The 20,737-nt window shown below is 37.9% G+C and overlaps 9 protein-coding genes across 9 annotated transcripts; 2 read left to right on the top strand and 7 right to left on the bottom strand. All coding sequences in view use genetic code 12, as the record gives it.

Moving 5' to 3' along the window:
• Positions 1-48: 48 nt before the first annotated feature.
• Positions 49-2,979, top strand: PVL30_000603 (uncharacterized protein; the record flags this gene model as incomplete). Its single annotated transcript, XM_001528052.2, has 1 exon — positions 49-2,979. The coding sequence occupies one exon, from the start codon at positions 49-51 to the stop codon at positions 2,977-2,979; it is 2,931 nt and encodes a 976-aa protein (XP_001528102.2).
• Positions 2,980-3,169: 190 nt separating this feature from the next.
• Positions 3,170-3,976, bottom strand: GPI19 (phosphatidylinositol N-acetylglucosaminyltransferase gpi19; the record flags this gene model as incomplete). Its single annotated transcript, XM_001528051.1, has 1 exon — positions 3,170-3,976. One exon carries the CDS (start codon positions 3,974-3,976, stop codon positions 3,170-3,172), a length of 807 nt encoding a protein of 268 aa, XP_001528101.2.
• Positions 3,977-4,727: 751 nt separating this feature from the next.
• Positions 4,728-5,369, bottom strand: PVL30_000601 (uncharacterized protein; the record flags this gene model as incomplete). The annotated part of the gene is made up of 1 exon (XM_001528050.2): positions 4,728-5,369. One exon carries the CDS (start codon positions 5,367-5,369, stop codon positions 4,728-4,730), a length of 642 nt encoding a protein of 213 aa, XP_001528100.2.
• Positions 5,370-5,892: 523 nt separating this feature from the next.
• PVL30_000600 (uncharacterized protein) lies at positions 5,893-7,116 on the bottom strand (the record flags this gene model as incomplete). Its single annotated transcript, XM_001528049.2, has 2 exons — positions 5,893-6,348; positions 6,616-7,116. 2 exons carry the CDS (start codon positions 7,114-7,116, stop codon positions 5,893-5,895), a joined length of 957 nt encoding a protein of 318 aa, XP_001528099.2.
• Positions 7,117-7,779: 663 nt separating this feature from the next.
• Positions 7,780-9,690, top strand: CDC7 (Cell division control protein 7; the record flags this gene model as incomplete). The annotated part of the gene is made up of 1 exon (XM_001528047.2): positions 7,780-9,690. The coding sequence occupies one exon, from the start codon at positions 7,780-7,782 to the stop codon at positions 9,688-9,690; it is 1,911 nt and encodes a 636-aa protein (XP_001528097.2).
• A 231-nt stretch (positions 9,691-9,921) lies between these two features.
• On the bottom strand, positions 9,922-12,588 carry PVL30_000598 (uncharacterized protein; the record flags this gene model as incomplete). The annotated part of the gene is made up of 1 exon (XM_001528046.2): positions 9,922-12,588. The coding sequence occupies one exon, from the start codon at positions 12,586-12,588 to the stop codon at positions 9,922-9,924; it is 2,667 nt and encodes an 888-aa protein (XP_001528096.2).
• A 1,213-nt stretch (positions 12,589-13,801) lies between these two features.
• RPC40 (DNA-directed RNA polymerase core subunit rpc40) lies at positions 13,802-14,812 on the bottom strand (the record flags this gene model as incomplete). Its single annotated transcript, XM_001528045.2, has 1 exon — positions 13,802-14,812. One exon carries the CDS (start codon positions 14,810-14,812, stop codon positions 13,802-13,804), a length of 1,011 nt encoding a protein of 336 aa, XP_001528095.2.
• A 483-nt stretch (positions 14,813-15,295) lies between these two features.
• naa20 (N-alpha-acetyltransferase 20) lies at positions 15,296-15,862 on the bottom strand (the record flags this gene model as incomplete). The annotated part of the gene is made up of 1 exon (XM_001528044.1): positions 15,296-15,862. One exon carries the CDS (start codon positions 15,860-15,862, stop codon positions 15,296-15,298), a length of 567 nt encoding a protein of 188 aa, XP_001528094.2.
• A 969-nt stretch (positions 15,863-16,831) lies between these two features.
• On the bottom strand, positions 16,832-19,651 carry mcl1 (DNA polymerase alpha accessory factor Mcl1; the record flags this gene model as incomplete). The annotated part of the gene is made up of 1 exon (XM_001528043.2): positions 16,832-19,651. The coding sequence occupies one exon, from the start codon at positions 19,649-19,651 to the stop codon at positions 16,832-16,834; it is 2,820 nt and encodes a 939-aa protein (XP_001528093.2).
• Positions 19,652-20,737: the final 1,086 nt, after the last annotated feature.

Here is a 20,737-nt window from a genome sequence, read left to right as displayed (position 1 = left end):
ACGTCGTTTTTTGTTTGATTTCTCTACTGGCACACAAACTACTATACAATGTCTTGGCAGCCCGATCCACAAGCTATCGAGCAGCTCAAACATATCTTTCGAGGCACATTATCTACAAATAACGAGGAGCGAAGACTTGCCAATGATGCCTTGACCCAGGCCAGAGAGAACCATGAATTTGAAAACTACTTGTTGACTTTGCTCGTGTATGATACCACAACTAGAGCAGACGTTCGTGCAGCAGCGGGAATGAATTTGAAGAATTCCATCATGAAGAATAAAGATGGCCAAGGAATCGACCGCAGTTATCTCATGTCAAATGTCATGAATGGGTTGAGAAGTTCAGATGCGTTGGTTAGAAACATTACTGGGAATGTCATTACTTCGCTTTTTTCTATTTACGGATTAGACCATTGGAGTTCAGCCTTATCCGACCTTTTGCAGCTTGCACAACAGGGGAATTTGGGTGCAGATAATGGTTCTGGTGAAGATTTCAAGACACAAGAGGCAGCAATGAGTGCACTTGCCAAGATTTGCGAGGATTCTTTTTACGAACTCAGTAGAGAGGCCAACAATGGAGGCGAAAGGCCTTTGGATTACCTCATGAATGAGTTTCTCAAATTGATGGATTCACCTAGCATAAAGGTCAAGGCATTTGCTGTTCATTGTATCAACCAGTTCATTCTTCTTAATACCCAATCATTCCTTGTGATCTTGGATCACTACTTAAATAAGATTTTTACTTTGGCACAAGAGACTGATGCCGACAAAAGCTCTCTGGGAGAAGAGCTTAAGAAGAATATATGTACATCTTTCCTTTGGATCTTGGAGACAAGACCAGATAAAATGGTGCCACACTTGGATGGGGTAATCCATTATTGTACGCACTTGATGCAGACGGTTGATCAAGACGAAGCTGTTGCTTTAGAGGCGTGTGAGTTTATGTTAGCATTGGCCACAAATCCGGAGTTCTCTAGAGCATTTACAACTGAGAAATTAAAGACTATATTGCCCCTTTTGTTAACAAAGATGGTTTATTCTGAAGAGGAGATTATGTCAATAGAGTTGAGCGATGATCGTGACGATGCCAACATGGCGGATAAAGATGAGGATATTAAACCAACAAATGCAAAAACAAAAGATGCGCGTACAGCAAATGGAACAGAAAGACGGGATAACATTGGTGGCGGGGGTAGCAACAATGAGGCTAACACTGATAGCAACAAAGGAAATGATCTTAATGGTTTTGGTAACTCCAAAAAATCTGTCAATGGGAACGACGCCAACGCCGATGACGACTCCAACGACGATGAAGAAGAAGAATATGATGACGATGACGATGAAGAGATTGGTCAATGGACTCTAAGGAAGTGTGCTGCCGCTACTTTGGACGTGTTAAGTGAGAACCTTGCTCAGGAAGTGCTCTTGGTTGCATTACCCATATTGCAGGAAAGAATTGTTTCTGAGCATTGGCCTGTTCGAGAAGCGGCAATTTTGGCATTTGGTGCAATGAGCTTGAGTTTTACGAAATTTGCTAGCGACAAATTACCGCAGCTAGTTCCCTTTTTAGTCGATAGACTTCAAGATCAACAGCCAAGAGTACGGCAAATTACATGCTGGACGTTATCGAGGTATGCGCTGTGGGTGAGCCAAGAAGCTCATGAAGGTGGCGAATATGCAAACTATTTCCAACCCACATTTCAGTCCATTGTTGGCTGTGTCTTGGACTCAAAGAAAGTCGTACAGGAGGCTGCATGTTCAGCTCTTGCCTCATTCATTGAAGAGAGTGATTCGTCATTAATCGTTTTCTACTTGGAGCCACTTTTGGAGCAATTTGCAAAATGTTTTCAAATGTACCAGAGAAAGAACTTGATTATCTTGTACGACTGTGTACAGACGTTTGTTGAGAAAATGGGGTATGAGAACTTATCATATGATCCCAAGTATACATCAACTTTGTTACCTCCATTGTTGCAAAGGTGGGAACTGCTAGATGATGATGATAATGCATTGTGGCCCTTGCTTGAATGTATGGCGTCGGTTGCGGCAACATTGAAAGAATTATTTGCACCTTATGCAGTTCCAGTCTATGACCGAGCTCTTCGAATCTTATCAAACTGTATTTTGATGGATCAAAATTGTCAAACTGATCCTTCGATTGATATACCCGAGAAGGACTTTATGGTTACCTCATTAGATTTAATCGATGGCTTGGTACAAGGATTCGAATACCAATCAATAGATTTGATCCAACGAGACCTGTCATCATCGAATGACTTACTCAACCTTTTACTCGCTTGCTTTGAAGATTACAATTCAGATGTCAGGCAATCCGCATTTGCTCTCTTGGGTGATTTGGCTATCTATGTTATTGACGTTTTGAAGCCATACTTGCATCTGATATTTCTTAGTATTGGTAAAGAAATTACGAATAGATCCAGTGAGACATTCCCAGTGTACAACAATGCTATCTGGGCATTGGGTGAGATGGTGATTAGACTTTCAGAGCAGGAGACAAAACCATATTTGGAAAACTTTATCAATTTGTTGGTCCCCATACTTAATAGCCAGGATACAGAGTCTACAGTGTTGGAAAACTGTGCAGTCACATTGGGAAGAATTGGCCTCATTGGTTCTGAGGTGATAGCACCACGATTGGTGGAGTTTATCTTACCTTGGTCTAAAAATTTTGTTCATCTCGATGACAACGAAGAAAAACAAACAGGATTACAAGGTATGATCAAATCCATTAGTCTTAATCCAGATAACGGATTTGGGGGATTAAACACACAACAAGGGCGTAAAAGACTTGCCAAATTCTTAGAAGTATTGGCAAACTACCAGGATGCAAACAGTGAGCTTCAAACACTCTTTTTGTCCTTAATCACCAACTTTAAATCTTTAATTGGAGATGATGCGTGGAACAACGAGTTACTCAAATTTGTTGACCCCTCCTTGAGACAAGCCTTGACATTTTAGAGAATAGTAATACGAGACAAGTCAATACTTAAATAAATGGCAAGGAATAATTTATAGAATTTGCAAGATGAAAAATAAAATGAAAATAAAAAAAAATATTAAAGAAAAGATTGGTGTATATATATGTATATATGCATGTATACATATAGAAAATGTAAAAGGTTGTTAAAATATATAGACATAAACAAGTTCATTCATTATAAGTCGTTACATCTTCATCATTATCTAAGTATAGGACCTCATTAACTAATGTTATTGGTAGATCCCAGACTCCACTTGGAGCCTTGTGGATATATTCACATATCCGTCTTCTTCTTGCTTCTTCCTTTTCTTCCTCGTTCCTTCTCATCTCTTGATCGCGAATATGCACCTTCATCTCTTTGTACAGATCCTGATTTTCATGCGTCTCTATTTTGTCTTCTTCTACTTTTGGGAACTGAGTGTACTCATCGACAAAGCACCGCAAATCACTCAATTCTACAGTCAACACTTCCAAATTATACAAGGCCAATACCCAATAGACCATAACCATCAATATTAACAGGTATGCAGGTACAGCCATTGCCCAATACTTATCCGGGTAATACGAAATTGAAAACCATCCGCTTAATATTTCATCTGGGATTACTAGCCATGCAATATATATGATAAATGAGATTAATGCAAGCACATAAATTGTGAATCCATGGTACTCGGCCTGCGAGTGGTGAATGTTTGATACGGTAACGTCAGATTGACGTGCGAGATCATCTTGACTAGATATAGGTTGTTTATCTAGTTTTGACATGGAAAGCGAATGACATGATCGACTGTCTTGATCAAGGTCAGTACCTGAACTAGCACTGCTATGTTCGGAGTCACTTGAATGTATTTGATTAAACGCGTGGTCATCATTAGTGAATTCATCATTAGCGAAATCAATGTGTTGAAGGAACGGTCGTGGTGAGATTGGCCGTGGTGGAGATTCGTCTAAAACATTTAGAAAACTTGAAGACATTTGAGATTATTCCGGTCTCATTTATTGTAATATACCCTCTCCTTGATCATATATTCTGTCTAAAAAAGTAAAGTTGAAACGCTTTTGTCTATGGGATCTCTTGTTCAATCTTGAAGAAGATGAAACGAAAAGAAAAAAAAAAATAAACAGATCTTGAAAAAAAAGGGGAAAACGAAGAAAAACCGATTCAACAAGCGAGGCATGAGCGCGCCGCACGCTTCTTGCACCCACAGGTTCCAGGTGCTGAAATTATTCAAGAAGGGTCATTTAGAATTCCTCATAGTTTATGCTGTTTTATCTTGTTACATTAGACTATTCGCTAATCAACACTTTCTTCTTGAGAAACAGGGGAGGAAAAGTCGGAGAGAGAGAGTGTGTGTTTTAATATTGAAGAGTGCGGCAAAGACAAAAAGATACTATCTTGAAGTTAATAAATAAAAAAAAAGAATGAAAGGGGGGGGGGGGCGGAGAAGCAGAGGAAGAGAGGAGAAAAGTGAGAAAAAGACGAAGGATCAAACAGGATCATACCGATGATGCACACATCGCAGTGGACAGTTTTTAATTTGTTCGTGTCTTGTCTTGTCTTGACTTCTTTTGTTTTTTTTTTGTCTTGTAATAATTTAACTTATATAATCATTACAAACTTCTAATAGAATCGATTGGTTTCTTTTAAAGTTGAAAAATCTTTTGAACTTCCATAGACATTTAGATACTTTCACCCAAAACCAACTAACTCTAATCGAGGATAGCTTCAAACCAATTGCTTTCTTGAACCTTTGAAGAATAATTGAACAATTGTGATTTGTAAAAAGCCCATTCCAACCATCAACAATACTTCAAAAATAGAAAAGTAGTAGATTCTCAGTTCTGTAGACTTTACTGTTGCCTGGTTTCTATTGTTTCTGGTTTTGTAATATTGTAAAGTTTTTGTCAATTGATCCAATTGGTTTTCAATCTTGTCAACTGTTTGACCCATACTTTCAACATGAGCCAATGGCTTTGAGTTAGGCTGGTTTGGCAACGATGCTTTGATTGCATTTGATCCATCATTTTCGATTTCAATTTCAAAGTCAACAACCTTCTCCAGGTAAGTGGACATAGTGTTACTAAAGCAAAACTCATATTCACCAACGGTGCTTGCCGTAAACATAAAGTCACCCTGTCTCTTCTTATGCTCTTGGCTAATGACGTTGGCGTTTGGATCAGTTATGGTGTAGTCAACATCGAATGATCCACCGCTTTGCACAGCAAAATAGTACCGTACTTGAGTGTTTGGCTTTTCGGTGAAGATGTAGAAACAAGATTTTTCTTGAGCACCAAGAATAAACGTGAATGCAGAAGCTGAAATCAAGTTTGTGAGCGACAATAATAGGACAAGTGTTTGCACAAACATGGTTGTTAATGGTACGTCTTGGTTAAGTAGTGGCTAGAACTATGGTCACTTGGTTGTTTGGAAATTCTGACGTTCACAAATTCTGAGATTTTTTAATTCCTTTTTTTTTTTAATTTTTTTTTTTAATTTTTTTTTTTTAATTTTTTTTTTAATTTTTTTTTTCTATGCGCAAGTGAGAGGAAAAGGTTACGTGTATGTATGTGTATGTGTGTGTGTGTATATATATAAGACTGGCAGTGTTGTGGTGGGATCAACACAAGCGAGGGCCTTCTCTCTCTCTCTTATTTTTTTTTTCCTTACTCCTCCCTCCTTTTTCTTCTTGCTCTTTTGCTTCGAGGTAGACGTGTCAGAATTTTCAGGTAGCTCCATAAGCAACTTGTCAAAATTTATACACTTTAGAGATGTACATAACTTTTGAGCTATTTCAACTCGATATTGTTCCAATTGAAGGAGATATTTAAAAGTCAATGTATCGTTAGATTCGTATTTTACTGAGTTGTATTTACATATTAAGATATTACGGTTATTGAGGAGGGTGCATGTAAACCATTCTTCCAGCAGCATCAAACCCAACCCTTCTATCAATCTTCTTATCTCTTCTAGAGGCACCATAACGATGACCAAATTCTCCAACATTCTTCACCGTGAATTTGAACAAAGCCCTATCGGCCTCTCTCTTTTTACCGTACACAACATTGATCTTCTTGTCCTCAACTAATTGCTGCTTCTTTTGAGCTTCTTCCAAGTTAAACTCGGTCAAACTCTTCAAAGTCTCTGCAGCAGGCTCCAACTTCAAGATCTTAGCAGCATCAACTGGTCCAAATGGCTCATTCTTCTCAATTGTGATGAATCGATCAGTCAATGTCTTGTGTGGGGTTGGGATTTCAGTCAAGTTGTCTGCAGTGTATCCACCCTCAAACACAGGGAACATACGTTTCATAATATCTGCAAATCGTTTAACATGGTGCTTCAATTCCAGCTAAAAAAACAATCATTTACAGTTAGTATCATTAAGGTCCATTTTCCATTTTCCGTATTCCATTTTCCATTTTTTTTACATTATTATCAATGCGTTTAGCCCTATTTGAATAAAACTTATAAAATTTCAGTGCTTAAATGTGTAACCATATGAGTTGTCTTAAAGACTAATCGAAATAAATATACAGCAATCTCATCATTTAATAAGTTTCTCAAATAGAACTAGGTTCATTAATTCATTAATTATTCCTTGTGAATTTATACATACTGGTGCTTCGTAATTTTGTTCAATTGAATGCAATTTGATGATGGCTTCGATCCTCTGGAGGTTGATACCGTATTTATGGGCAATTTCTTGTGGGTGGTAACCTTTAACGGTGGCATCATCAACTATTCTATCCTTTAGGTCCTGTGGTATAATATGTGCGGTTCTGGTGTGTGTATTATGTGGGAATGGATGGACACTTGGGTCTCTTGGAATATACGTTGGGGTCTTAAACCTTGATCTGCGTGGGACTATACTGGCTACCTGATCGCCATTAACAACAGGCATACCATCTGTTTCAATATAGTTTGGTGTGTGATTCTGGGGCACATAAAAGTACTTGTTTCTATGGTATTCTCCTTTGATGTTTCTTGGACCAAGGAATTGCTTAAGTTCTTTTTTAAGTTTTTCCTTGTCCATAAGCTCCCTCCTGCTGATCCTACATAGCCTTGTAGATGTTGAAAAAGACCGTACTGCAGACAGAACGTTCGAAGTCATGGCCATTGTGAACTATATATATTTATGTACAAACGGATACCTGACTTGTCCTTGATTGTATTAATTCATATATTGACCATCATTCCGAAAATTTTTTAAAAAGTATGAGATCGAGAAACTAACTTGTCGCAATTAACGAAAAAAAAAAAAATGGGAAAAAGTCAAAAATAAATGTCGTTAATTTTGAAAAGACGACACTTAGGTAATGCTTATATAATCACAAATGTTTACTCTCTTCTTCGCGTTGCACACAATGTTTGTTTAGTATTTTTTGTATTTATTGTGATTACAGTTATTATTTATTAGTATTATTATTATTATTAGTATTATCGTTATTATTATTGATATTTATCCTCTTTTTTTTTTTTAAAGACTGATTTTGATACTGATTTTGACGACCAAAACCACCGCCATCATCATCATCATCAAACACAACTTATTTTTCATCCTAAAAGTCAGTGACTTGAAAGAATTTTTGAAAAGAGGATGTCAGAGGAGGTGATGACTGCGTCCTACACACGTCAGGAGCAGCAACAACAACAACAACAACAACAACACCAACACCAGCACCAGCACCAGCACCACCAGCACCAGCACCACACACAACAACAACAACAACAACCACAACCTTTGCAACTTCTGGACTCTATATCACACGCGTCTAAATCGATGCCATATGTGTATAAGCGAAGTCCAGCTCTACATAATGAACTGCTGCTGAACACGCACCATGTTTCGATAATATCCAACTGCCAAGTAAAGAGAAGCAGACAACACCCGCAACAAAGTGAAAAGAGCGAGGATGATCCGTTTAGGGAAAGGAGTCAAAGTCAAATACTACTGAAAAGGAGTAACAGCAGCAATGTCAAAGTGCAACCTTGTAACCCTCGTTCCTTTATCCGAAACCTGAACCTTTCAAAAGTACCCACAGGCTCAGTAGCACAAGATCCCGCACCACATGATCAAATCGCTCAACAGAAGAAGCTTGATAGTATTCACGAAACTTTGGTTTCTGCTCCGGATTCCACATCAGCATCGGCATCAACTTCACAGATGAATAACAATACCTTATCTACTAAACGAGACTCCAAGCCTCATTTGCAAAACACGGAATATATAATGCGAGCTGCAGAAGAAGAAGACAACGACGAGGATGACGAAGTTTCATTGGAGGTTTTGGAAGATATGCAAAAGCTCGAAAACCATTTCCCCATACTAGCAACTGATTACAGATTAATCGATAAAATTGGCGAGGGAACTTTTTCCACCGTGTATAAAGCAGAGGCACTAAATGGCCAAGTGCGCTTGAGCTCAGATGTATGGAGGTCTCCTCCATTGAAAAAACACAAACCTGAGGCAAGTAATGGCGCCATTGCTAGTGCTGGTGCTAGTGCTGGTGCCGCTGTTTTAAGAAGACAAAAGAAAAAGAACCCGATAGTAGCATTGAAACAAATTTACGTCACTTCTTCGCCCAATAGAATATTCAACGAGCTAAACTTGCTCTACATGCTCACGGGAAATTCAAGAGTTGCTCCATTACTTGATGTTCTACGCCATCATGACCAAATATTGGCCATTTTACCGTACTATCACCATTATGATTTCCGTGACTTTTATCGCGACTTGCCCGTTAAGGGGATCAAAAAATACATGTGGGAACTTTTTCTGGCTTTAGATTATGTTCACGACAAGGGAATAATTCATCGGGACCTCAAGCCTACAAACTTTTTATACGACCCATTCAAGGGTAGAGGCGTTCTTGTTGATTTTGGACTTGCTGAGAAGGAAATAGTATACCCATCTTCGTCTCTGTTGAACCACCAAAGCTCCACCTCAGCTTGTCCTTGCTTGACAAAAGAAAAAATCATTGCTAATAAAGCCATCTCCAAGAGGCTCAATGTTAAAGGCGCGTACCCAAAGTCCGATAACCGGCCACCAAGAAGAGCTAATAGGGCTGGGACAAGAGGATTTAGAGCACCAGAAGTATTATTTAAATGTACAAACCAGACAACTCAAATAGATGTTTGGTCAGCTGGTATTATAGGCCTATCAATGCTCATGAGGAAATTCCCATTGTTCAACTCTCCAGATGATACAGACGCAATTGTTGAGTTGGCTTTGATATTTGGCTACGACCGATTAGTCAAATGCGCCGAGTTTCATGGATGCGGCTTGGAAATTTCCATGGCAGAAGTGCACAATGCCAAAGGAAATCTCGTTAAGGTGCTCTACGATTTTTTGAGAAAGGAAATAGATAACGATAGTGTCCCTGAAGACAGTGTTATTCACGAAACCATGGCATTGTTTAGCGCAAACGGTGAAAAATTTGTTAAACCAGCACTTGATGAAGATAAATTGTCTTTGGCTAGCGACGATGAACGCAATGAGTATATAAACAGATTCAAACAACGTACCGAGAGTTTTAAAGATCACAAACAACTTATGGAAATGCTCTACTCATGTTTTAAGATGGACCCAACGAAAAGGTCTACAGCAAAGGAAATATTGAAATTGCCGTTTTTTCACGAATTATCCCACATAATAAGCGATGATGAAGACGACGTTATATTGCAGCATTAAACACAAGTTGAATGGAAGAAGGCAAAGTTCATTTGCGAGAGAAGAAGAAAAAAGAAAATATTGATGCATCACGTAATCTAGCAAATTAGCTATATACACATACACGCGTACATACATACATACATACATATCTACATGTACAAAATATAATTCATAAAGTAATACAGCTCTTAATGTGTTTATAAAACCGAAACAAAATCTTTTGAATGTTTTGTTCATAAAAAACGTTAATTACTCTTCGAATGGGTCGCAACTGAAATCATAGCCCTCGTAGAGTACATCGGCATCTATTGATACGTGTCGTGAACGTTTTCGTTCGTTTGGTGCGGTACTCAACTTTACTTCACTTTTTTGTGGGCTCTTTTGAAAAACACTGTTGCGGCCATAGCTATTATCATTATCATAATTGTTATTATGATTATTATTGTCATTATCGTCGTTATTATTAATATTATTATTATTGTCATTATTGTCATTATTGTTTTTCTGATTGTAGCAATTATTGTCATGCTTGTTGAGGTTGATATCGGTATTATCTTTATTGGCGATATTGTTATCGTCATAATTGTCTTTATCATTATCATTATTATTATTATCATTGTTATTATTATTATCAATATTGGTAGTAGTGGTAGGTGAATGGGTGTTGCTGTTATTAATACCGCTACTAGCAATTATCGCGGACCGGTTCCATTTTCTATTTAGTTGATTAATCAACTCATTTTGCTCAGAAATGGAACTTGCAGCATTCACGCCCAAAGGTGCTTGTACAGATGCAACATCTAGATCTTTTGATTTCGTTGCTACTCTACCCATACTCATAGCTAATTTATTAGGGGATGGGGTATCTAAATCTCCTAAAGATGCCGCTGATTTAAAATGACGTGGCAAAGAAGTCAGTGGGGCTGCTGCTGAGGAAGAAGAAGGAGAAGAAGAAGAAAACGAAGATGGTGATGACGAGGATGAAGGTACTGTCATACGCCTTGCATTTGGATGATCTGCCAGTGAGCCTGCTTGAGCAAAGGTTGGTAGTTTTGTATTGAGGTCACATTGTAAATCTTTCGAAAGAGCCAATTTGCGTTTGATATACATTGACTGTTGGATTGAGTTGTTGGCACGTAATTTCTTGGAAACCGTACTGTTACTTCGACCTGTCGGGGACGGTGTTGATGCCGATGCCGATGCCGATGCTGATGCCGATGCCGATGTCAGTGACAGTGTTTGTTTAGGCAGTGTATGTGGGCCCAATCCAATAGCTGACTCAGATACATTTTCAGTTTGCTCGAAATTCTTTGACTTTTCGTATTTTTCGAGCTTATCAAGTTTGTCGAGATCGGGCAATTCAGTACTCTTGTGAAAAGCAAATCCCACAGCCTCAGAGGTGGGGCTGGCATTAAGACTATATAGATGCAGGTGAGTCAAATGCAGCACAGGCGAAGTTGGTCCCATAGAACTATTGTACAGCATTAGTTGTCTGCCATCCATTTGATCTTCATAATCATGATACTTGAAATTGAAATCATCTTTCAAATGATGTAATGTTGCTGCCTCCTCTTTAAAACTTCTCCGTTTGGAACGGTACTGTAAATTTGGTTTTAGAACCGACTTCATCGACAATTGCTGGTTTGAAAGTGGATATTGATGCTGATGTTGGTGCGGTGTACTCATCGTCATATTTGGTGATGAGCTTAAATTGTTGGCAGTATGTTTCTTGACATTAAAAAAACTCGAGTTTGGATTTGAATTTAAGTTTGAATTTGAGTTTGAGTTTGTACCTGAACCATAATCGACTTCTGAATCATCGTCTGACATAATTGCACTGCCCTGTATACCGAGCAAGTGTCCCTTTCTAAATATCAAACCGTCGCTTTGGTGGCTCCTAAAATTCGACGGAGATGCTCCTACAGTAGATGACGTAAATACATTTCCACCGGATGAGGTCATCATCAACGACGATGGTGTAGTGGCCGTTGTTGTTTCTGCTGCTGCTGCTGCTGTTGTTGTTGTTGTATTATTACTAGTAGTAGCAGTAGACGCAGCAGAAGTATGAGATGTTGCATGTGGAGTCATAGCCATAATGCCATGATTGCCAAAGTTGTTATTCAAGCTTGCCAAGCTCGCAGAGCTATTGTTTCTGGTGTGGTTGCGTAGATTTTCATCTAACGAGATGATGGAATTTCTCGGACTCCGATCAATACTGACTATGGACATACTCCGTAGCGAGTTTGGCGTCGGCGCAACGCTGCTTTGCAGTTGCAGGTGCAGGTGCAGGTGCAGGTGCAGTGATTGTTGTAGTTGTAGTTGTTGGTTTTGGTGGTGATTTGGTTGCATCGGAAGATTTGTATTTTGCTGGTTTGCCGATGAGGGTGTCATCGCGCCCAATACAGGTGTGGTGATAATTTGACAATTCTGATGGTTTGTGTTCATGCCACTAGCGCTTTTGGCAGCGGTTGTCGTTGGAGATGCCGAATTTGACAGTTTCAGTAAATGTGACGAGGTATGCAGTATTTGTTGCGAAGCAAGGTCAAAATTACTTTTTGATGGGGTAACTGTGTTTGGCGATGGTGACCGCCGAGGAAAAGATTGAATGGGCGGCGGAGGCTTGATGATGAAATTTTGATGTTTCTGTATGGAAATGCCTGGTTGATGCTGCACACTAGTAAGTGAAGGCTGGGGATACAGTAGCAGCGGCTGTACTTGTACTTGCTGTAATGGCTGTATTTGTGATTGTATTTGTTGTTGTTGTTGTTGTTGTTGTTGTGGATGCTGTAGCTGATGCATCTGGGGTAGTTCCGAGATTTGTGGTACTTGCACTGGTTGTGGAGTTGAAAAAGAAGAATGTGCAGAACTTATTGAGTTGACAGAAGATGACCTCTGTCTAGTATAAGTTGACGACATGGATGTTTGACAGTATATCGCCCAATGTATTGTGTATAATAATAAGAGGTGAAAATATCTAAACTTTACATTTACAATGTATATTTACGTGATGCTATTTTTGTTTCGCTTTTAGAAATGGGAAGAGCGAGAAAGAGTATAGAGAGACAAAAGATGGAAAGGGACAAAGTAGAAAAAGAAAAGGAAAAAAAAAAAAAAAAGAAGAGAAATTGGCGATAATCAGGGTCTGGCAGCACATTACCGCGGGAGGGAAACAAGCAAGGGAGAAAGTATATACTCACGATGGCATAGATAAACACTAAACACCTAGAGACAGTTTTTCTATTCTTGAGATTCACTATTTGTTTCCTTCACTTCTTTCTTTTTCTCTTTCTCTTTCTCCTTCTTGTTTTTTTTTTCGTCAAAAGAAAGTTGGTTGTTTCTGTCCCATATAAATGATGCTTTACAGGATGCTAAAGACACCAGTACCTTTAATCATCGGACTTTTCTTCTTTCTTATCTGAATGCAAAATTTTTTTCTTTTTGTTTTCATTGTCATTATCAATGAATTGAAAAGTTGAAGCGTATTCGAAACAAACAAACAAACAGAGAAAGAAACAAAGAAAGAAAGAGTGAGAGGTCGTGCAATGAACCAATTTTTTTCACTATGAAAAATTGGTCTGTTACTTATTAACTTCACCATCTTTATCCATTACCCACCCATCTCCATTTTCTTTCTGGAAGCAAGCCAACCACAATAGAGAATGTAAAACAGTCAAGGCTTTGCTATTGAAAAGAATAGCATCGTTGTTGTATTTATGAATGAACATGTATATTGCTCTCATCCCTTTTTCTTTTGTTTTTGGTTTTGTTTTTGTTTTGTTTCTAAAAAAAAAAGAACAACACGATTATTTGCTTATATTATTCCAATAACTAATAAATGTTTAAATCACTTTCAAATACTCAACTACAAGATATATGGTTTAGATGATAATAAACAACCAGTTCATACCATTCAAAAGTTTCCAATCGCATTTGTTTGTTCTTTATTTAGTCTTCTTCTTCTTCTTCATATTTTGCCTTCCTTGTTTCTTTATTTCTTTATTTTCTTACTTTCATTGTTTCTAGATCTTCTATTACTACTATGCAAAGTTTCTTCCTCTTCCTCTTTTTCTTTTTTTTTTATTTAATTTACCCAGTGCAAACAGCAAGTAAAACTCAGTTAATTATACACTTACTGACCAATAGGACAGTTTCTCAAGTACTCAGCCTTACTCTTCAATACCCTGATACTCTTCAAAAATATTTCACAGGGAGGCATAGCCCCAGTGGACTCAACGTTGAAAATAAAGTAGTCTCTTTGTCTTCCCAACTTCACTTTACCCTCAAATTCAGGGTGTCTCAAAACCTCTCTACTAACAGTATCTTTTCTTGCATCTTCCACATAAGCTTCTCCATCATCTTTAATACCAATCACACCAGGTGGGAAACATTTCTGAAATTTTCTTGCAAGATCCCCTGTTATTGGCTCTTTGATATCTATAACAGGCAACAATCTATACGATGCAGTGGCAACAGGTGAGAATTTGGCATGGTCACAACCCAAACCCAAAATACAATGCACCCTCATTGATATTTCTTGACCCGGTCTCAATTTGGCCAATAAAATATCTGGATCACAAGGAACAACTGGACTATCCTTATACTTCTCCAACTGGCTTCCTTGAGGCTCAAACTTCAAATCTCGTGCGTACACGTGACTATTTTTGTACATTTCCTTCGGATCCGTGGAGTTTTTAGGTGCTTGCAAGTTCTTTGAACAAGCAACATCCAACGTCAAAACAATTGTATTGTCTTCAGTGTAACGTTCACTCTCATCGAGTTTCTTGTCTACCCAGGTTAATGAGTCGGGGTCGACCTTGAGAGGAATAAGACCGATCCTATGTGCTAGCACCTCGTCTTGTATAACAGAAGTATTCATGTACAGGTATACTGTTTCTGCAGCGACCGATGGCACTTCAGCAATCATAATACGACGAAAAGCATTAGCTATGGATGTATCGACATGAATAAGATCAAATGTTGCACTTCTCTCTGCTATATTGGTGATTTTGATCTCAAAGGAGTCCTTAAACTTCTCAATGTTCCAGCTGTAGTCTCCATGTTGTTGATGACCAGGAAAATCTGTTGATGCGGTGTTTGTTACTCGATTGTATTCAATCCCTACTATGTTGTTATCAGACATATTAGCTGTGTTGAAGAAGGAGGAGAGGCAAGTGAGCGTGACTTTTGCTTTAAAGTGTTTCTTGCGTACTTGAGATGTTCTTGAAATGTTCTTGAGATATTCTTGAGGTAATCTTGAGATGATCTTGAGACTATGAATGAATGTAATTTTTCGAACCTCATCATATTTAATAATGCGCTACCACATGTATACACTTACAATGCACACCTTTCGCAACCGATATTCAATGATATTAGGCAAAAAAGAAGTTCCAATAAAGTCAAATTATAATTTTGTGGGCAACTGTATGGCTTTATCTTGCCCTTGAGCGTTTTGGGTTTGATTATTAATAATAATAATAATAATAATAATAATAATAACACTTTTCTTCTCAGTATTAATGATAATGCTGATTGAAAGACTGTACTTTGCCATACTATGAAATACTACATAATACTACATTATCCTATGTAACCCTATGTAATTCCACAAACTTTGATGAGGTTAGAATACTACTTCGTTCGGTAGGACATAGACCAACTCTCCCTTTTCTCTAACTGTTTTACCCTCTGAGTCTCGAGGCAATGCTTTTCTCATATCAAAAGCATCTATATCATCATCGATTTTGTTTCTATCTTCCGGCATCAGTCTCCCGTAGTACCCAACAACCCGCCTATAAACGCAGTAGCCCAATTTCTCGTACAATTTCCTCCCCAATGCGTTTGTCACTTTAACAAACAAGTCTATAAACAAAGTCTGCTGAACATCAGAAATTTGCTCTAGCGCGAGGCATAGCTTGGAGGCAAGCGATATTCGACGGTACTGTGGACTAACGGTCACAGCCGTAATATGAGTATGGTACTCGAGTTTTGCAAGTTGACCCTCTGTTTTCGCCATCATATACCCACTCATTTCAGCACTGGGGTGCTCTACTGCTTTGTAAAATAATTGGGGCCAAGTTGTTAAATAGTTTGAGTAGAATGAAATATTAAAGTTTTCGGTAAGTGGGTCGAGGTTTACCGGGTTAGCAGTGAGAAGATCCTCCAACTGGAATGGCTTGATTGTTGTCATTATACGTTTTCAATTTTGTGCAATACAAGGATTAGATTATGGATTAGCTTTTTGTGAAAGGTGAATTGAATATATTTGCAATTAGGTGGAGTGAAAAAAATTGTCAATTTGACTTGGTAAAGCTATATGAGTCTTAATTGGTGTAGTGCAATTTGGTTGATTCCCTTTACTCGTTCCTTTTTCTTTTCCTTTTCCCGTTTTTTTTTATTTTTTTTTTCCCGGTTTTTTTTTCCTTTGAGATACGCATTTTCCATTAACGACAAAAAAGAGAAATTTATTGAAGAGCAAAAGCCAAAAAAAAAAAAATTAGATGATACTTTGCGAAATCAAGTGACATCACTAGCATAAAGATTCTTTTTTAGGTACAATTTCTTTCCCATAAGATTCATATATAGACTACTAATAGAACCAATCAATCAAACAATGTACGGAGGACCACCACCAAGTGAAGAACAAAGAAAATTGCAAGAACAGTACACTTATGACACCTTGAAGTTCGCTGGTATTGCCGCTGGTATTCTTTGGGTTTGTCCACATGTACTCCACTTTATCCAAAAACAATTCAAATAAATTTTTTATTTTCTATTTGTCTTTTTTTATTATTTTTTTTTTCAAATAATGAAATGCAGGAAATTGATTTTCTGACTATGTTGACAATGATAGTTGATCATTAACTATTGATCATTGATGTTGATGGTTTATGGAGTCATTAGCATTTGTTTAAGTTTGTATATAAAATTCGTTCAATACACACAATCAGTTTAGTCATCTTGCAAAAAGAAAAAAAAAACCAAACATATAAAGGTGAGAGGAGGGAGGGGGAAATGCAGAAAGGATGAAAAGAGGAAAACAGAGAAAGAAAGAAAGTAAGAAAGAAAGGAAGGAAGATCCCGAATCCACACTCATACTTGTATGTTTTCTACTTTGATTTGAAACTCGGTTTACGATCAATACAATATAAAATTTCTATTAATCACTATCCAATTCTATCAGCAACTGCTCTCGAAGTTGTCCAATTTTCGCGGCCAAACTCAAGTATTCCATGCGCTCACTGATCTTTGATGCTGCCAATAGTGCCTTGTCGTTTTTGATCAATTTGGCAATGCTGAAGGCCTTGTTTAACTTCAGCTCTTTGCATGCCTCTCCAAACATCTTGAGAAGCGATTTGTCAAACAAGAGACTGTACTGGTTTAACTTGTCCATCAATGCGTCCTCCTCTTCCTCTTGTCCTGGATCTTGATCATCTTCGTCTCTATTGGTTAATGTATCATTGAGCAACTTACCTAAAGTGAGCGAACGCAAAAACTCTTCTTCTGCTGAATCTTCATCATGCGAGAGCTTTGTAGGAATTTCAATTTCAATCTCAACAGGTAATGGAAGTGGGAAACCGGGAAACTGTCCATTTTTGAGTATTAAACAATTGAGTGAGTCATTGACAAGACCCAATGGCCAACAAGACCAGTTCTTCTTATTCTCATTCGAGCCATATTCGGTAATGACATTATGACAATTGATCAAGGGGACCCATCTTGCATTGCCAGGTTCTCTCCATGCTTGGAGTATAAGCAAAGTGTTATCGGCCCCACCAACTATGCATGGATCATTATACTCGTTAAAGAACAAACCTTTAATCAACTGTCGATTTGCACGATCCTTTATTGGTATAACTCCATTATGTTGAATAAATTTGTTATCTTGGTCAATGTCAATTATTGAGTACGAATATACATTTGCTGCATTTTGATTAACCATAAAGATGTTTGATGTAGTTGATGCAGCACTAAGGGCAACAACAGGGTTGGTCTTGATAATGTTTAAACAAACACCAAACTGGTTGAAGAACCTTAAGTAGCCAACATTTGTACCCACAACAATGGTGTTGAAATTGGGGTGGTTAGTTACACATATACTCGTGATGTATTCATCTTTGACCAATGGAATTACTCTTTCCCAGGCATCGCTTGACCCCGCATCATTATGCGACTTGTAATATACCAATCCTTTCGAGCTGTCTCCTAATAAAATACATTTGTGGTTCAACGAGGCAAGGTCAAAGTTCTGGTCCACTGTGAAATGGTATTCACTATTCAATGATCGATCGAAAAAGGAAACAGTGATACTATTACTTGTACCCAACTCCTTATTCACTACAATCCATGCGTACCCTACATTATTCATTGCAAGGTACCTCCTGTCAACAGTCTCGCCTTTATTGAGAAATGGCGTAGACCCGGGTGAGTAGGGAACTATTTTCGATGCCGCTTCATAGAAGCCAACTCGGTGCTGTTTCTGTTGCTGTTGATCATAAGTTGGTGTACCAGATCTGCGTTTTTTATAACCATTAACATAACCTTCAGTTACAGGCCTGTAATCATTTTCATTATCAAGTATGGAATCATCAAAATCGTCATCTAATTTGTTGCCGTCATCATCGTCGTCGTCGTTGTTGTTATTGTTGTCGCTGTCAAAGCCATGAACTTTACCATTAGTTTTTAGGTTTCCCTCGCGCAATCGCTTATGATGATTATTCTGACGTGCTTCTGCTTTACTCAACAACTCATCAATTTCATTTTGATTATTGCCAACATCATCACCATCACCATCACCATCCACATTATTATTAGTACTATATCCATTAGCTTGGGTTGCTGCCATTTTTGCTCTCTTCTTGTTTCCCAATTCTCCATCGTCGTCGTCTATGTCATCATCATCATCATCGTGATCATCGTCATCGTCATCATCATCCTCCATATCATCAACAAATAATTGAGCAACGCCGTGTGCTCCATTCTCATTATTTGGAATTGCGCTTCTCAAGACCAATACATCACCATGTGTACTGCCAATCAAGAGATCGGTCTTGTTTCTCCATTCTATATTCAAGGGTAATCCTTCGTAATTGAATTCGAAATCATCTTCTTTTATAGTTTTTCCGGTAATGAAATTGTAAACTTTGTAGTCATTCAATGTCAAGATTGCCAAATGATTGCCCTGGAGGCTAAAATCTACTATACGACCATCGCTTTTGAAGCTTTTGGCCTTGTCCCAACTTTCTCTATCGTAAACATTAATCTCGTTGTTTAATCCTGGGACAAGCAAATACTTTCCATCCAAAGACCATTGAGTTTTTGTAGTATACAACTCTTCTCGATGTTCGTCTGCATAATCCACTTCTTCCATTGAGGTATTGATCTTTTTAGGAATCACATTGTGCAAAGTGTGTATGAGATTCAATTTTTCATTGTACACCGAGTAAACTTCAACTGAGCCATTGCTCAAGCTAATACTGCTTAGCTCACCGGCACTGTCATGTGCGATATTCAAAAGTTGATCAGGCAAGTCTACACTAGTGACCTTGCCATCCTTGTTACTATTCGGATCGCCGTCATTGTCTTCTGGTTGCTGTTGCTGTTGTTGCTGGTGCTGTAAGTCAATAATGATCAATTTGTTGTCATCTCCACCACAGAGTATTCTGTTTCCCAGGTTTACATATGCTACATCACGCAATGCAAGTTCGGATCGGTATTTACTACCACGGGATACATTCTTCTCGAGATCGATTAGTTCCAATATACCTTCTGTCGTGGTGATGGCTAGCTCTTTGCCGTATAATGCCACGGAGGTCAAGTTGACCAATGAGTCAATGGAGATGGGGAGTGATTCGTTATCTTCTAAATTGATTATTTTTACCACTCCATTACTATTGGCGATGACTAGACGATCGAGCTGTGTGTGGTATACAACATGGGAGTTTCCATCAGGGAAATGTGATAGGTTTTTGTATGACATGGATCAGCGCCAATCAAATATACGTGAAGGAAAGGAAGTGATGGGGTGATGGGATGGGATGGGATGAGGGGGGCAGATAGTTTGGAAGCAAAAAGAAAATGCAAAGGAAGACGGCCGATAGGTGCTGGGTGCTTGTTGCTGGAATTAGTTTGAAACAATAAAGATTGAAAGAAGCAAACAAACAAATAACTATACTAAACTAAACTGAACTAAACAAACAAATCCAAGTAGTTAGTAGGTATGCTGAAAAATGTGTCTATTGTAGATGATTTCTTGATGAAAAAGAAAAAAAAAAATATGTAAATATATATATATATATACATATATTCATTTATGCATACACGCGTGGACGCGACTGGTGCGTGTCGATTGTTACACCAAAAGTCAAGATCAAGTATCAGAGGAAGGAACGAAGGAACGAAAAAAAAAAAAATAAACATTTTTATTTTTAATAATAATAACAATCATAATAATAATAATAATAGAAAGATAAAAATAAATAAGATGAGTAAAATGCCTTTTACAAAAAGTGGCAGTGCACTGTAATTGCTGTTAATGTTGTTAGAAACAATTAAAACAGCAAAAGGTATATGGCATTAATCTCATACATCACTCAACATCGCACTTCTGGGTTTACGGAGATTGGTTGCAAAGCCAAAAGCTAAGCAAATTGGATTTCTTTGGTCCTTTCATCCTTTTATCCTATTGCCCTATTGCTCTTTATCCTTTGTAATAAAAAAAAAATTATAAAGACAAAAATAAAAACGAAAAAAGTTTTTCGCAAAGTGGTGTAGGTAGCGCAACAAGAAGAGCAGGAGGGCGGGGAAGATGGCTCAGTTAGAGACTACAGTAAATTTTTTTTTCTTCTTTCTTTCTTTTATCAAGACACACATGGTGCTAGAAACTACCTTTATGTTGTTGTTGTTTTTTTTTTGTTATATGGCATCAAAGAGATTGGTGTAGATCATTGTATTGTTCAGTGATAGTAGTAGTAGTAGTACTAGTAGTGTAACTGTGAGTATTAGTTATCAAGAACATTTTTTTTTAAATCCGTCAAGAAGAAAGAAAAGAAAAGAAACGGAGAAT

This window comes from Lodderomyces elongisporus, chromosome 1 (genome assembly GCF_030384665.1).
Source record: "Lodderomyces elongisporus chromosome 1, complete sequence".
NCBI lineage: Eukaryota > Fungi > Ascomycota > Pichiomycetes > Serinales > Debaryomycetaceae > Lodderomyces > Lodderomyces elongisporus.
This window is presented reverse-complemented; position numbering and strand designations above follow the sequence as displayed.